Source organism: Aquila chrysaetos, chromosome 18 (assembly GCF_900496995.4).
Source record: "Aquila chrysaetos chrysaetos chromosome 18, bAquChr1.4, whole genome shotgun sequence".
In the NCBI taxonomy this organism is placed as follows: Eukaryota; Metazoa; Chordata; class Aves; order Accipitriformes; family Accipitridae; genus Aquila; species Aquila chrysaetos.
In genome coordinates this window covers 20125403-20142981 of record NC_044021.1, presented here as the reverse complement: position 1 = coordinate 20142981, position 17579 = coordinate 20125403, and the positions used below count along the sequence as shown (strand labels likewise).

The 17579-nt window shown below is 49.7% G+C and overlaps 1 protein-coding gene across 12 annotated transcripts in view; it reads right to left on the bottom strand.

Annotated features, from left to right (window-relative positions):
• Window positions 1–17579, bottom strand: part of ATXN1 (ataxin 1) — a 255766-nt gene that overhangs the window by 8191 nt on the left and 229996 nt on the right. For 10 of the 12 annotated variants that reach the window (XM_041118334.1, XM_041118335.1, XM_030042139.2 and 7 more), the window contains 2 exons: window positions 7995–10035; window positions 17–568 (listed from right to left, as the gene is read on the bottom strand). In XM_041118334.1, coding sequence (XP_040974268.1) covers window positions 38–568; window positions 7995–9875 — 2412 coding nt within the window. In that variant the 5' untranslated portion in view covers window positions 9876–10035 and the 3' untranslated portion in view covers window positions 17–37. Of the gene's footprint in view, window positions 1–16; window positions 569–7994; window positions 10036–17579 lie in introns of those variants that run through there. The other 2 variants (XM_041118340.1, XM_041118339.1) reach the window with 1 other exon arrangement.

The window sequence follows — 17579 nt, the reverse complement described above, 5'->3', positions numbered from 1 at the left end:
ACAAGGGATAGCCTAATTTCCTTTCCCCAAACAACTTTTACTTTCCTACGTTGGATCGACCTTCAATGCAAATCTTAACCTCCTGAGGAATAAAAGAAGGCTTGGGAAGAGTCAAAGGTGGCTCCTCTTCTGATTTCTCTAGTTTTCGTGTTTCAGGGGCTGACCACCTCCTCTTCCTCGTTGCCGGGGGCTTGCTGGGTTCTGTTTTGGTGAGCAAAGGTGCTGCAGGCAATCCTATTTTGTCCGGAAACTTCAGTTCACCGTTCTCAGCTAACATCTGTGCGCTTCCCTGATTAATCCCGTTTTCCTGCTCCGCATACCTGTGTCTACTTCCAGCTAGACTGTCATTCTTTGAATGCTTCAGCAAGATACTAGCTGAGTCCATGGGCTGGCCCTTTTTAATAGAGCCGTTCTTCAGGTTCTTGAGCGTGAGCGATATGCAGACGTCCCCCACCGAGAGTTTGGAGCATGGCAAATCAAAGAGCTGGCTGGTTCTCTCGGGGCAGCAGGATGACCAGCCTTGTCCAAATACAAAAAAAGGGTATTCTACCAAGACTTCCACGCTGACCTGCAGAAAGAGAGGGGACAACAGAGAGAGAGACAGAGGGAGAGAGAGGGGAGAGCGTGAGATCACCCGTGTGCCCTCACGCACGTGCACGGCAGGTGGGGGAGAGGGATAAAACAAATTGCAAAAGCGCTGTTCGGGTTCCGCAAAATCAGTACGCTGACCGCCAGACTTCACGCCTGTCCTTGTCACATGGGTGTTAATGGTTTCTCTGAGCTCAGCATTTCTTAGCACAAGACCTCAGTGGGAATCAAGCTTCACCTTCATCCAGCCGCTCAGAGAGGCCTAAGAGGCAAAACAGCTTCACCATCTGGCAAACTCAGGTCCCTGCCATCCCCTTGTGGTATCTAGAGCCTCTCACCCACATCTAAAGACACTTTCCAACCAGAGGATGGCTCAAGGGAAGCTCAGTTCTGACACATAATTTCCTAAATGACCACGGGAATGTCATCTTCACCTCCACCCAAACAAGCATATACTTACCAGCGTGAAACGGCTGAAGGCATGCTGATTTCCAGGGGAAGGCCGTGAGTACGTACGGAGTTGTAGCCGTAAGAGCAGTGAGCATGAACCTGCCTTCCCCCAGCAGTCCTGTTACCAGTCCAGTTTCTTCCCTTCTCACACCTGCTCTCCCACTCTGCAGCTGCGTTCACCTCCTGCACTCCCTCAGGGAGAGGATCATCTCTCCTCCTCCTCCAGTTCCTGCACTGGGTCTTTTCTGCACTGTGTCCCCTTTTCCCCCCACTTCCCCCAGTTTCAAAATGTATCTGCTTATGCATCTTATCTAACCGTCTTACAGGGAGCTGCCACAGAGAGAACAGACCAGCAACAGGTGCCCACTGCTCCTTGATCTTGCAAATGCTGGGCCTTGAAGTCCCAATATGATAAAGCACTTAAACACCCGCTTATCTTTGCACGTGTCAGCAGTCCAGTGCTCACCGCGTGGGGCTGCGTCTGCAGGCTCAAACACTTGATGTGGGCTCATGCAATTCACAACCCACGGGGCTGAGACCCCCCAGCACACAACAACAAGGGCAGGAAATTCTGACTAATCCTTTTTAAAAATTTGGCACGTGTTTTTAACGTGCTCTGTGTAACACCAGTGAGGTCTGCAACTCTAAGAGGGTGGCTTATGCTGAAGTCAGATATCCACTGCTCTGCTCCCAAGGTCCCCGTGTCCTCTGGAGCTCGTCTCAGGCATGGGGGCAGGATCCTGCTCTGACGGTGTAACCCCTATTTGGTAGGGGCTAAAGGGCAGGAGAACACCTGAATACATGTGCTCATCTCATTTCTGAGCCACTCAGCAGGCAAGGAGCATACCAGCTGCCTGGAGAGCCTTCCCTCTGCAGGAACACAGGCTCACTTGAAAGGAACATCACAGCAGGCTTGTGAAACCACCTCTTACCCTTGGGAGCAAGTAATGCTGTCATATCGAGCGTGGCTTTGTATTGTTAAAAATACATTTCAACATTAAGGAATAGAAGCAGTCTGCGATGCACATTGCACTCCAGTGTTCGAACATCTTTGTTCTTAATATTGTGAACCTTGGGATGAAGTTGCATAGCCCGTCTCACAGAAGAAGTTGGACTCGACAGTACGGCACCCAGCAGCCCTGCCACTTCCCCGCTACTGCTGCTTACTCTCAGAGGTGCCCTCCCTGCAAGCAGGGCCCGAGGTAGCTCCCCTGGCATCCCAGCGGCTCCACATCCCTTTTGGGCAGGAAGACTTGATCAGGGATGTCCCACAGCTCAGAGACAGAGGCTCCAGAACCAGGAAACCAAAGATTCCCATCAGATGTTGACTGTGCCTCCGACTGGTTAAGCCCATGTCAGCAGTCAACTGCAGTTTATGAGACAGTTGATTCTGCTGGAAAAAAACTTACAAAGTCTATAAATACATGCTACGTACTTCTGCAACTAGGCCAACGAATAACGCTGCATGTATTATCCTGCCACTCCACCTGCCCAACGCAGTAAGCCACTGTACAAGGAATTTCAAAAGCAGCAGTTCAGAGGCACAAAGATACCCTCCACTACATCAATTTTTGTCATATTAAACCTTTTCCGAGCAGAACTGCCTGCCAACAATCAACTACACACACGGCAACAGTGGAAAGGGACCTGACTTTAGGCCTGGTTCATGCCTTGAACTACGGAGAAAGAGGGGCGAGGTAAACATGAAAGTCCCATCCCTCCATGTCGTTGGACAGAAACACTCCAGAGCCAGGATTTGCAGAAATATTTGCCCAGAGTTTGGGATCCTATTCCATACATATCCATTTCAATAAGGGGTCTGACTGGGCAAAGTGGTGAATATCCAGTATCTCCCATGGACTTAAATGGAAACTGCTGTCTACACAGAGCTGTAGGCTTGTCTCCAGGCATGGATCATCTGGTGGACACAGCTTTCTCCTTTATATTGCTACGTCTCTCCTCTTTTTTTCTTCCTGCCTGCCTGCTGGTTTTTTTTTTTCTCTTTCTTCTACTTTCCCATCCTTGTCAAAAGCTATTTGTATCTGTGGGAATCATACACGCTTGTGTGCATCATCCTCACCGACACACAAGTTCCTCTTGATATGAACACGCTTCCACCGCACGTTATACTTTTTTTTTTTAACGTGGCATCCAAAACACTTGCCTGAACTGTCAATCACTGAAACAAATCCCAGAACTGGTGGTGGTGACCAAGAATAACACCAAATAATAAAGACGGTGAAATGCCGGAACTTCCACAATTCGGTCACGGTGTGCATATACCACTATTGATTTGAAATGGGTTCCCTCATGGATTATCAAGCCCTGTTTTAGCTGGTCGCTTCTGGATTCAGCTAACTTGGGATTTAAGGTAACCATTCTCTACAAGCAACAGTAGTCAAAGACCTTTTAAGTGTGAAAGTTCAGGAAAAACACCCCTGCATAATTTTTTTCTGACCACCACACTGAAACACAAAATATGAATTTTAAAAGCTCCCTCCCCCAATATCTTGCCATGATTATTGTAAGAGAGAAGAAATTTAGTCCCTCTTCAAGCACACCGAGGCTCTACTGCAAGCTACATTTACATCTCTGTTTTGTAAGACTGACTAGTGAAAACACCCAAAACTCTTCAGTGCAGCTGCTGAATATCTGCAATCTTCTATAACTCTTTATAATTTTATTTCTCAGCCAAACTCGGTAGGTAAGGCAGGCAATTCAGAGTGCTCAGGAAACCCTGGCTGGAGCTGGAACATGGATGCTAGGTGCTGCAAGATCTGATGCCCAGAAAACACCCTTCCCATCATTCAGGAACACAGCAACTTTAGTCTTGGGGCTCGCTGCTGCAACCAACATAACGAGCACTAAAGCAAAAGGTGCCTAGTAAAAGTGGTTTGTGTGAACTATATTTTAATAAACGTAAACATACATTTTCCAATTAAGTGTTTTTCTCCCTGACATTATTAAAATGTGATGAAACTAGGAGTGGCAGGCTGGAAACAAGGAGAAGGAAGCGGTTCTGGAAACAATGTGCAATTAAGCAGTGGAGCTCTCCACTGAAGGCCTTGCTGTGGGTGCTGAGAGACTCCTCGGGTCCAGAAAACAGCTGGGCGGATTTGTGGAATAGAAGCTCTCCCTCTCACAGAGAGAAGTCTCTGCAGTGCTGCGCTCCCATACGACCTCGCCTACTCAGAGTCTCTGGGACTCCTAATGTTCCCACCACCCCGAACAACACTGCCTTCACCAGAGTGGATTTTCTCTGAGAAATTTACGGGGCTGTAGGCAGCACCTTGTGCCATGGGGACTACCTGTCGCGACCCATGGTCTGGGTGGTCATCCCCCCAGGGCTGCATCTAGCCCAGCTTCAGTACACCATCATAACAAATGGACCCAGCGCTTGAAGGTCAGGGGCTACTGCTCTCCACAGCCATGTGATCCCACCATTTCTCAAGAGAAGCCACCTCCGTGCACCAGACCGCTGGCTGCCGAATTTATCACAGAAGCTCTTATCTGCTGCACTCCCAGAATTCAGTAACACGCATCCGAAGACAGACCACAGGCACCCCATCACTCCGAGGAACAAGGACTTACTGCCCCTGTGACCAGGGGACACGGACATGGAGATCACATGAAGGGAAGGCTGGGAGAGATCTCCATCTGCAGCAGCGAACTGAGTCAACATCTCTCTCTGTGCCTGTTACAGTGCCAAAGATAATGAAAAGGAGAGTGCGGAGTAAAGAAAAAGTAACTGGTTTGTGTGCATGCAGAGATATAAGGGGAAAACTAAACTAGATGATGGTCTAAAAAGATATGCACTAAACTGAACTAGTTAGGGCTACTAACTAGATGCTGTAATGGGACTTTTCCATCTCTAGTGTCTATGATTCTGTTTTTTAAAAAAAAGGAAAATTAAGAACCGTATGTTCATCTTTTCTTTTTAAGCTATACTTTAGGAATGATTAGGAACTGAAATGCAGGGATGAAAGCAAGCATTTCAGAGAACTTATTTTGCATCTCCTGTATGTTTTGACCTTAACATCAATGGAGGTAAATTACTGGCTTCTGCTTGTGCCTGGCAGCAAAAGAAAGGACAGGTAGTAATGATGAAAGTGTTATTACAAGAATAGTGTGTGGAATTGCAAAGAGATGCAGATCCATAGGTCTTTTCTTTTAGGCAACTTGAATGCAGAGGAGTAACAGCTGAACTTTAGGTTCTGGTCCAGCTGATACTTACTTGACTTCTTCCTAATCCAGAGCAAGGATGCTGTGAAATGGAAACCTAGCATCCCTCCAGGGCTAAGGCCAGTTATTTCACTGAAAAGGCATGTAGCTTTAGTTGGGTTAATTTTCCTCTAGGTTTCCATACCTGGAAGAGGGTTGGATTTGCCAGGTGATTGGAAGATGGGGAAAGGAGGGAGGATGACCTCTTTCTGCCTAAGTGCTGCGCTGGGGAGAGGCAGCTGTGGGCTTGCCGTGATACGATACAATAGCAGCTGCAAGGTGCCTCCCTATTTACATTACAGTTGTATATGCTCAGCTAAAAATAATCTCCTACCTCTGTCCCTCAGTTGGTGAGAAAATTAGCTAATGTTTGCACAGAGTCTGAAAATACAAATTCATCAATATTATAATGACTTCCCAGAAATCCCTGGGAGGAGTACGTAAGTAAGCCAAAGCTAACGATAACAACGCTATTTTTGTATGGCACTTACTCTTTACAACTTACACTCCCTTGATAATACCATTCGAAAAGCTTCCTCCTTCCAGAAGTATGTATGCAACTGAAACTTAATTGTAATAAAACACTTTGCGAAGCTACGCTACACACGCAGATGTATCCCCACTGTATTCTGGATTCAAGATATATTTAAGTGCAGCAGCACCACAGTGCCACTGCTCAAAGCAGCACGACTAAATACTGTTCTTTCAACGAGAAGACTAAGCCCTCTTCACGCAGGCAAGTTTCTAGCGAGTAATGACTGCCGCATGCCTGCTAATAAAGCTAAATGCTTTCATATAGCCATGTCGGGCTGAGAGTGAGGTCACGGAGACTTCAAGCATGTAGAAATGCTCTCTCACTCGCTCTCTCTCAACCCAGGCAAGGGAAAACTGGCAGAGCCGTCCCAGCTATGCAGGGACACAGCTGATCTGGGAAGAGACCCAAGTCCTGGAATCTGCAGGAAACCTAAATTAAACGCCCGTTTCTAATCATATCTCTACGTGACTCGCCCTCCATTCTGGAAGCATCCCCGGTGGGAAACACAGCTGGGGAGTATTTTGGCTGCGATGATGTCAGCCCGCTCCTGATAGGCTTCTCCGTAAGGTGACACTTTGCTGGGTGAGACCCGTGTGCCTGGCCCTGGATTTTTACAGCCTCAGACTCAGCTTGCTTTCTGCCAGAGGATGGCACTCCACCCCCTGCAAAGGCGCTCTTCCCCGCGCCCAGGACTACAACACATCGCCTGCGTTGACAGATCTGCGAACGAGACATGACACAAATGCTACCTGCTAATTTGTACCTCTTCTGCTGGTGCAGAGACTGGTGGCCCGGCTGCAGGGAGAGAAATGAGAGCAAGATGAAAATTGCAGATGGGAGACTGCTACTTTTGAAATCTCATTATTCAAGGCACCAGGGAAAATTATAGTAACTGGTCCTGATCCAAGGACGGTTCCTCTAATCACGAAGCCTGAGATGCACCAAAATACAGCTGAGCAGTGGGGAAAAAGTCACATCTTTATACCGAATGCACCAGAGGCCCAACTATTATCAGCTGTGCAGATGCACACACATACATGAACAAAACCACATAGGGAATCTGCACGTTTGACATGAGAAAGTCGATGTGTCATATATAGCGATTTACCACGTATGCGCAACTGGGGAAAGACAGGTCACAGATTGCTGTGACTGTAAGAAATTTTTCCTTTAATCTGCTCCTCGGTACCATTGCTGTTCGTTTTTCTTCTCCAACCTGTCATCCTGAGGTGCTTTACTACACGTGTCTACATCCAGCTTCTCTCTCTTTCTCACTCTGGTTCTCCAGTGCTGAGGATGCAGCATCAGGGTTGCAGATGCTGCAGTTCACAGCGCTCAAACCAGACCAAAAAGACTTGCAACACGATTATTTAAAATGAGTACCTCTAGGAAGCAAAACGCTATCCGGTATAGCTGAACTGGTCCAGCCTCAACGCAGCAGAATCTAAATCACTCAGAAAATGGACAGCATCAGGATAACGCTTTATGATCAATACATACTCATTCTCGACCAACAAATACCTTTGGAAAGTTACAGGTTTTCTTCCTACATTGTGAACCAATGAGAAACAAAGGTCAGAAGCACAGCCTGCCCAGCCACTTAGATGGTTTTTCTTTCCAGATTTCCCTTGAACACACAGTTTATGTGAGCCGTACAGTGTTTAAACCACCCACAACCAAAGCCTCAGTAAAACTCCGTAGTGCGTTTCAGTAGCTTACGTGTGTGATGGAGCCACTCCCAGGCAGCTCCAAGTTTTCAAGCCATGGAAATTCACTGCCTTGCGCCCTACCCTCTCTCTCAAGGGTAGGATTTGAGCTGAATCTAAACTGAGCTTTCTGGTGTGGAAGGTAAAAATCACCTATCAAAATGCAAAATATATCCTCTCGTACTGCTTACACCGTTTTATATTTTAATCAAAAAAGATGATGTAATTCTTCCTGTGGGTTCTCCAGCTATAAGAAAGACCCGGTTTATATCCAAGAGACTATGTTTGTCATTGGTGTGACCCTGACGGCTCCCCTGGCGTGGCAAGGGGGATGATTTTTGGACCAGAGTTGGTCTCGCAGACGGATATGAATGATGAAGAACGAACCCTGCATGGACCCAAAGCGACTGAGATGTGCTGAGGAAAGCTGCACCCGCGGGGTCAAAGCGTGCACCCCAGTCCAACCCCCCCACCCCACCATGCGTTGCCATTACCTGTGCTCGATGCTCCCCAACCGCAAACTGTATCACGGCAATGCCTGGGCTATGGCTGTCTTCAATCCTCTCCACAGTGCTGGAGTCTATTTTCAGGTCGTTGCTAATTTCCGCGCTCTGTATGAAGTCTTCTGTTTTCAAGTCCTCTACTTTCTTCAGCTCCCCGTTGGCCAGCTGGATGATCGACCCCTTCATGAAGTAGGGGGGCAGCGTGGGAGGTGCCGCGGCGGGGGAAGCGATGGACTGCACCACGGGCAGGTGGATCTGCGCCTGCACCATGGTGGCCTGGTAGGCAGGCTGGGTGGTGAGGGGCTCCGCGCTGAAGTTCTCGCTCTTGGGGACGGCGGTGGTGACGAACGTGTGAGGCACTGCTGCAAACTGAGGAGACGACGTGACGATCGCGGGCGCGACTCCTGACGGCTCGACGTCCGCGCCGCCGACCGGTATCAGCAGGGACTGGGTGCCAGGGATCACCAGGTGCTGCGGCAGGCTGCCGGGGTACCCGATGGCTTGCTGCTGACCGCTCAGGTAGCCGATCACCGGCGGCTGGGTCCCGGCATAGAAGGCCGTCGCCGGCAGCCCGACGGGGAGTTGCTCGGAGGCGCTGTGGGTGGTCTGAATGACGGTGTGAGGGGACAGCGTCGCCACCGCCTTCACCCCCTCGTGGCCCAGAGCCTGCTGCGGAGACAAGGCGTAGGACCGGTGGGCTGGCTTTCCTAAGTGCAAGCTTCCCTTGTCATTGAGGGCTGAGGGAGAGGTCTCACGGTTGGTGGCCTGCTGCACCTCCATGTCCGCCGTGGGCGTGCTGCTGTTGGGGACCACCATGACGGAGGCTCGGACACCTGAGGAATCCCGCGCGCCGTACTCGGCGGGGCTTGAGTGGACCACCACGTGCCTGGTCTCGTAATGATGGGGAGCTGGTTTATTGCCTGCTTTGACTAGACCCATGTCGGCAGAGGGCGAAATGCCGTACCTCCGGCTCTTCTCTATCTCACCGTTCAGTACCTCCTTGGCCTGCATCGCCTGTAGCCGGCTGCTCTCGGGCTTCTTGGGGGGATCCCTGGTGACGAAGTGCCCCCCCGAGTCGGTGTACTGCACCACCACTTGGGAGGAAGGACCGAGGGTGAGGGTGTGCGGGATCACTGTCTGATGGGGGTGCAGGGGGACCGGGATGGTTGGAGGAGAGACATTTCTGACACTGCTCTGGGAAGAGCTGGAAATGTGGACGTACTGGTTCTGCTGGGTGGGTGGAGGAGATCCGGCGGCAATCAGTCCAGGCGTCCTGACCAGGTGCGGCTCAACTTTGTGCCCCTGCTGGCTTAAGCCGCTCATGCTGGCCAGCAAAGTGGAATAAGCCTCCAGCTGGGAGCGCTGGGATGGAGTGGTCGCAACGGCTGTGGCCGCTGCCACGGCGCCGGTCGCAGAATTGGCTGTTGGGGAAATCAGCTGCGAGGGGATGAATCCGGTGTACGATCCGCTGTACTGGGGCCCGACGAACTGGAAGGTGTGTTGCAAGTGCGTGTACTGCACGGGGGAAACGGGGGTCCCTGACTGGGAGAGGGCGGGCGAGTACACTGTGGGAAGAGTGGTGGAGGCTGGAACGGACCTGGGCGCGCTCGGCGGGGAATAGTCCAGCCCTGCAGACAGCGACTTGTGCAAACCCTGCTGCAAGCCTGTCTCCACCGATGACGTCCCCCCGGGCCGGTGCCGGCCTCCCAGGCTGCCCTGGCCGCCGGGTGTGCTGGGGAGCCATGCTAGGTTATCCGCACGGTGGTTTTCGTTTGGCAGGACTGGCTTCACCTCTGAAGGCAGGCTGGTGGCAGGGATTTCTCGCTTCTTAGGTGGCAGGCATTCATTGCTCCGCTCTTGGTTGGATTTCATCTTTCGCCGTCCCCCCTCCACTGTGCTTGCTTCACTGTCTGGCTGGCTCTGATTTCAGTCTGATAAACGGAAAGTCACATTTGATTTCTGCAAGGGATCCAGTGACTTCATGAGGAATCATCTCCCCGTGAGCACGATCCTCCGACAGCTCCTCTGGATTCTGCAACGAGAGGGTGGGCAAGGGAGGGGGGAGTCACATCATCAGCACTGAGAAATGAGAACAAATGAGCAGACACCCCGAAACAGCAAGCGAGAAAAGGAAAAACTTCTGGGGAAAAAAAAAACGGTCAGGCATTGCTGCTCTCATATCGAGGAGCAGTTGACAGCTGCGCTGTAAACAGCAGCGAAAATCCTGGGCATGTCTGCTAATGCATCAGGAAAACGATTAAAACCTTAGGCAGACCAGAAACTCCCTGGCCATAACGTGCCACACTTATCAGTGGTCACTTATTTCCCAAGGCTCGCTTTCTCCTTTCTCTGGGAAAACCCTCTCTCTCTCTCTCAGGTGCCTGGTTCGCTCTTCCAGCCTCTCCTTCCCCTGCAACGATGACGTTGCTTTCACCCTGCCATGTCCTAAAAAGCACAGGAGCATGGCAGGGAGCCCCGAGGAACATGCACGCACAAAATATTTACATTAGCAACAAGTAGCTATTAGTGGTGTGGGGGGAAGGTGGTGGTCACTCCCGAACCCTTGAACCCCAGTCACCCGCAGGGTGACTTCATGTCACATCAGACAGGGCTGCGGAGGCAGCAGCTGCCCCCTGTCCCCCTTCCACGCCATGGATCATTACAGGCACACGTGCCCTTCATCTACCAGTCTGGCAATGAACCTCGGCCACGCGATCTATTTACAGCAGCAGCCCAGAGCCAGAGATGGCTCTGAGCCAGATTTTTAATGTGTGGGGCTTTTTTTTTTTTCCCCGGTGCTTTGAACTCCCTTTGCTACTGACACCTCATGCCCAGGTGTCCGGGCAGGACTCTGCGCTGGGGGATGCTCCCCGCCGCGTACAGGTTGGCCGGAGCCAGGTGACGGCACCATCTCCATCTCCGGCAGGATCCGATCCCCGTTTCTTAGAGACTGCCAGACCAGGGAGGCTGTGGGTGGCCACAGCAACACATCCAAACACGGAGCAAACTCAGCCCTGGGGATGCCTCGCCAGGACTGCTTGGAAAAGCACGTTTGGGTTTCCTCATCCAAACCAGGAGCCCCCACCACTGTAAAAGCTCACGATTTTATATTGGGCTAATTTTGCTGTCGGAGCTAAACAGTCGCTTTCTCTGCTCTGCATCACTTACTGTGACTTCAGCCACCCAAAGGCAACAAAGTCGACAAAGTCTTCCTAACTCTTTCATTATCTGCTAAGGAAAATACCGTTAACTAAAACACATCCTGCTTTGAAAAAAAGCAAAAGGACCTGACAGTCTCCCCCTACCTTCCCTTTCAGGGAAATACCCCAGGCCCTGTCCAGCCACCGCTTGTCATCTGCATTTCTGGCTGTTTTGAAAGATATGCAAGAATGGGTGCAGAGAAACCATGCAACTTGCATGACTGGCATCCTAACAAGAAAAGCATGCATTATATGAAAGAAAAATGGAGAGCGAAAGAATTAAGAGTGGATGTGAAAGAAAATGGAAATAGGATATAGCCTACTTTAAAGTGAATGCTGAGCAGCAGTAATGATACTTATCTTACGGCAAGTAATATTCCTTTGGGGGATTTCTTTCCCTGCCGCCTTGCTTCTAATGAACAATAAGCCTGATGTTTATATGCGCATGCAGTACTTTGAAGACATACTAGACTAAGATTAAACCTATCTTTAAGAGCACTCTTTATGTTTATGGTCCTCCAAGCTGCTGTAAGCCTGCAGGAAAAGTCCAAACCTTCTAACGGTTTGATACAATCATTCTTAAGTTAATTATTCCGTTGTTTAAATATTGATAAACAGTAATGAAACACCAATAGCCACAGAGCCGGTGGGGGGAGTAAAGCACTGTTTCAGGGCAGATTCCCTGGCTGAGGGAAGATGAAAGGACTCAGGGCAGCTTCAAAAGACCAAGGGCCAGTGATGCTTTCAGCACGGCGGCTCAGGGGCAGCAGCACCCGCCGAGCGGCGGCTCGGCACCGCTACCCCGACCTGCCCCGACCCGCCGGCACTGCTGCCTCGGTGCTGTGGCCACGGCCGGACAAGGGCAGCCAGGAGACAGCACAGGTCTTCCCCCTCCTCCTAACAGTTGCTCAGCGTGTCTTGGCAACAGCTAAAATTATTATATTACACATGACTTACAGATTTTTATTTTTAAGTTCGACTAAAAATAAAATCGCCGAGCTCACATTTGCGCAGTCATCCTTGCTTAACTTTAGCTCCCTGTAGCCTTCTGCTCTGGGCAGCCAGCTTTGGCAGGTAAGTTGGCAGCTCCTGGCCGAGGCGGCTGCCTGAGGATGCCGTGGGGGGACGCCCTTGACATGGGGCGCTTGTCCCGCTCCCCTTGCTACGGGCAGCTCGCGCTGGCCTCGGACCGTCCTCCGATCTCTCGTGGAGATGGACATGAGCTGCAAACTCGGAATTTAAATACACTCCCGTGGGGAAAAGCTGGAAGCAGAGGGCTGGCCCCTCTGCCTGCAACAGAGCACGGAGCTTGTACATGGGAGCAAATAGGGCCAGTCTCTTTTGCTGTGGCAGATAAACCAGGCTCCCCAAAACTAGCCGTTTCAAAAGCCTGAGGCGTCTGGGTTTAGCTTCTCCGCATCAAAAGTACTACTATGAAGCTGTATGAAACCTGGTGAAGTTTCACTCGGCAGGAGCTGAAGCAAAAGTTTTGTTCTGGTAAATAGCACTGAACCGCTGAGCTTTGGGTAGCTTCCAATATCAAAGCTAACATCCTTCAAAAATACCAAATACTAAATCTTTTGGGTTTGGGGGGGTTATTTGGTGCAAATCTTTCATATGGCTGACTTCATCATCACCGGTAACAAAAGGGCTGCCCAAAATCTCCTGGAGAGCAAAGGAGGAATGAACAAGCTTAACGGAGACAAGGGATGAGACAGCCGTAGAGCAGTGAAGACTGCCCCACTTTTCCAAGCCCAAGTACTTCACGGTGAGACTTTGAACTCTAACAGACACAGGACTGGATTTGCAAAAATGCAAATGTGCAGCATAAAACAGCCTACTTCTACTTCAAGACTTAAAAGTAAAATGGTAAGTTTTCAGCATAATTCAAGTTCCAGCAACAGCGAAGATAAGACAGGACTGATTTTGCTAGGGAAGCAATGAAAAGGAGACAACCCAAACAGAGTGTCTCAAAGGCAAGAGGTATAAGACCTGGTTAAACTGTTCTTTGCTGGCTGTCCTAGAAAGATGAACGCCTGCCTTCTGCGGTGTGCCGCAGGGTTTGTTATTTGTACGCTTTTTTTTTGGATCCAAGTCATTTTTCTGACTCTCGAGATTTCCCTTCTCTAACTTCAGAGCTGTCGATCACAATTTGTGAGCTATGCAAATGAGGAGCAAACACCAGGTGATTTCTTGCTCCCACTTTGTACGTCTGCGTGTCACACGAGTGCGTGCGTGCATGCATGCCTGTGTAATTATGGCTGGGAAGGTAAAGGGGACAAAGAGATCAGGGACAGCAGCTGGACTTTGGTATCTCTGGCAGCGAGTACACATGGAACATTGCTTAAGTGTCTGGACAGCCAGTGTCCGCTGGCAGCCTGCCCACACTCAAATTCCTGGAAAGGCTTAAGGCAGAAAAATAATCACTTGGAGGAGTCACCATCTGGGCTTGCTCTGGTCCCAAAGGAATTGCTCACTAGAGCTCAGGATGTGCATTTTTCATGCAAAACTCCAGCGCCTCTCTGCAAGACACTTTAAACCTCACTATGTCTCCCAAAACACTATTTTTCTATTTATTTCATCTAATAAATTTAAAACTCATGAGAAGATACTGGGTTATAGCTTGAGGGGCTGACCTCCTTTATTTATCCAGAGTTCACTGCAGCAAAGGTAAAACTAGCAATGCAAACCTCCAAACACATCGTGAACACACGCTGCATCCCACCACTGGGGTGCGCAGAAGGTGGGGCCAGACTCACAAACCACAGCGGCACCCTACGCAAATGGTGGGACTTTCACTGCCTTCAGAGATCAGGCACTTTTTGCAGCCCTGTGATGTAGCTAACATCATTTTTAGGTCTCTAAAACACCTTCAAAAATCTGGTCCCTCATCCTTTCTGGTCCCTGACCTTTCTGCAGCTGCTAACAAGCTCACACCAACGTGTGCCACCAGGAGCAAGGGCTGGGACCACCCACTCGTTTGCCTTATTGTTTGGAGCATCACCCAAGGGGGGCAGCCGTCAGCCTCCAACTTCAGGGATATTCAATTCAAACCAGTCCCTTATTGTCAAAAGGCTCCTTTGATCCCAAACACTAATAACACACAGATTATTATGACTTTTCAGCTTTCACCTTCCAGCTCCAGGTATCACCAGTAAATTCTCACATTTAACCGTACAATAAAAAAACTGGGTCTCTCCTCTGTCAGACACTGTTGTCCTGCCTGGCAAGTAGACATCAATGCAATATTCAAAGAGTACACCAAAAAAAAATATCCTTTGAATCGAGCCTGACACATGGTTTTTTATGTCTGGGGTGTTACCAGGCAGAAGCAGCAGCACAGTCTGATGCTCCCGCCTCAAATCGCCCGCCCATCCTATCACGATAGGATGAGTGGGTAATTTCAGCAACGCTGGAAATCAGTGGGAAGGGAGGGCACTTCGTCCCACCTCTCCCCTCCCCTCCAAGGAGGCTGGCATCTTGCAGGATCAGATTCAGAGAGATTAAAAGACCGACACATTGCAGAGGGCTCTGCAGCTGCATTCTGGCTCTCAGATCTATATGCCAGCTTCCCCCCCCGCACTCTACACCCTGCCTGCTGCCAGCTACATATTCATAGTTGTAACTGCTACAGATTTCATTAGCCTTGCCATGTGCAGCTCAGTGCACGCCAACAATGGCTATAGGAGTTTATTGTCCAATCCGACCAATTTCACAGCTCTCTGGCAGATTTCCCAGGAGGGCCAACTGCAGAGATCCATTAATAAGAAACATGAAAACCTCTAATAAAATTTGAAATTCTCCTCCCAAAACGAAAGGATTCCTGATCAACACTGCATCTGCAAGACAGATTGTCCACTGCAGTGTTAGCTCCTATTATACTTCTGGAAATCCACCACAGCAAATTGGTACAGGTTTCTGCAGAGCGAGCAGCTCTTCTGCATGTCCCCAGTCAGATCAGACAGCCTCCATGCAAAATAAAAAGCAAGCAATAACGAGCAAACCTCAGCAAGCACATCACTGGATGCGAGATGCCCAATGGCTTGACATTCCCATGAAGTTTTATGATGCAAATATGTAGGTACTAGCATTGAGAGAGGAAGTTTTAGAAGGAAAAAATAGCGTAAGATACATTCCCAAAAGAACAGGCAGATGATGGAGTTCCAGGACAGCCATTCACTCGATGACATTCATGAATGCAGGCAATACAAATTGATTATTAGAAAGCTACTCCAGCAGTTAATTATCCATTCCTGCCACTTAGCTCCTGAATTTTGAGGATAAGGGGAGATCTGCATGTTCTAAGCAGGGCACGTGCCATCAGTAGTCCTGTTTTACTACAGTTACACTGTAGTTAGGTACACATAGTTATTTTGTGTGGTGGGTGCTGGTGAGCTGCACGAGAGCGACAGCTTCTCACAGTGCTAGTGTTAGCTTAGGTTTCAGTCATCAGTTTATCTGTGTGCCATCACCTGGTTCTGCAACAGAAAAGATGCCCACATTTTCAACATCTCATGCCATGCTCTGGACACATGGCATACCTTGCCGTGCCCATGTGTAGTGATGTGGCTACATGTATGTGTTGTAGGACTGCAGGTACCATGGGCGATCTGATTAGAGTCTCAGCTGCCTGCTCATTTATTCCGTTTTTTTTACCAAAAGAGTTATTAGCAAAGGTGATCCCTCCTGTTCCAGCATACTTTGCAGAGAGGTGGTACCACAGAGTGCAGCACAAGGTGCTGGGCAGGCAGGCAGCTGGAAGCAAGGAAGCACTTGCTTTGAGAGCCGCAAGCCGACGCTGTGGCAGGGCTGCTGTCGCAGGGCTGGGCGCATCGGCCAGCTCTCCCCCCTCCCAGCCCACCCCGTGGACAGCACCCTCGCTCCCCGGCACAGAAACCCCTTGCCTCACAGTTCCAAACCCAGGCGCTCAAATAGCACGAGTCGGGCCCTGCTTCTTATCCCTGAAACACATGATACTGGTTTACAAATAGAAGATTTCTTAAAATGGTAACAGTCGAGTTTATTTGCTTTTTTATTATTTTTTCTTTTAACTTGCCCTGTGAGGCCTTTCAGGCTCGAGGTCTCTATCTTTTCCCTGCAACCCACAAGACCAGAAACTTACTATTTTAGCTAAAAGTGGAATTTCCCATCTCATCATTTGACACCAGGAACTGGAGTTTTGTGAAACTGCGTCAGATATCCAGAGACTAGTGATAAAAATGCAAGAGCTGACAATGCTGTTACAGTACAATTTCTTCAAGGGTGAAGCGCTGGACTCCAGAGCCCTCTGCCCCTACGGAGGAAGGGGAGAAGGATTTAACTGCTAGGTAAGGGCCTGAGCCCTGGGGCAAAGCCATGTGAGCGTGCACAACTTGACACATGGCTTTCTCTCTCAGCTGCACAGCAGAAAGCGCACCTCAGCTGACCCTGTGAGAAGCACCTCTATCTGTAGCCATGAAGGAAAGACCTGGGGCTGCTTGGGCCTGGGGTTTCAACTCAGGCTGACTGCGAACCGCACGGTCCCGCAGGCAGAGCCGATCCAGGTGTGACACTGAAGCACGATTCAGCAGCGCAATGTTTTACCACCACGCCATGCTGAAGCCTTTACAAGCTGACAGAGGTCTGCCAAACGCCTCCGAAGCCCCGCTCCCAAAGCCTCTGAGGTGGCTGTGCCAGGAGCATCGGGACCACCAACCCAAGATGCTCGGGAAGGCAGCGTCCCCCTTCACACACACCCAGCGCCTTCGGTGGCAGCACGGATGCCACACACGTTTTAAAGCGCTCCTTCAACCCCACTGACAGCAGGAGGGAAAGGTGGATCCCACCTATGCTGCTCTGCAAGGGGTCAGATGCAGCATCGAACCTTTTATCTCCTGCACCGCACCGACTGCTGCCAGTGCAGGACAGCAGGTTTACAGGACGAGCTTGTCTGATATTGCACAGCGACATCCTTTACTCTTAAACCCGTCCCCTCGAGGCACTTCTGCAGCTTAAATGAATAAATAGAATTAATTTATAAACAAGTATTATACTCAAATTACTTTGTTGATGTTTTTCATTTATCTAAAATGTGCCCAGCTACAATGGGAGCTGCCTACATAATTTTCCATTGAAAATTTCACATGAGTGACTATAAACGTAGCGACACCCACTCGCCGCTCATTTTAACTTGTGACAGAAACTGTCATGCCTGTATGAACACATTTGCACCGCAGATATGTCACACAGGTCTCCTTCCATGTGTCTGAAAATGCTCGCTAACGTTCTCTCCTTCTTCTGCAAAACAGATTAGAGAGACGCCTGGCTTCGCTGCCAGGAGACATGAATAAGACCCCCACGAAAAATTACAGAAACCGGGGGTGTTTCACCCCTTTGA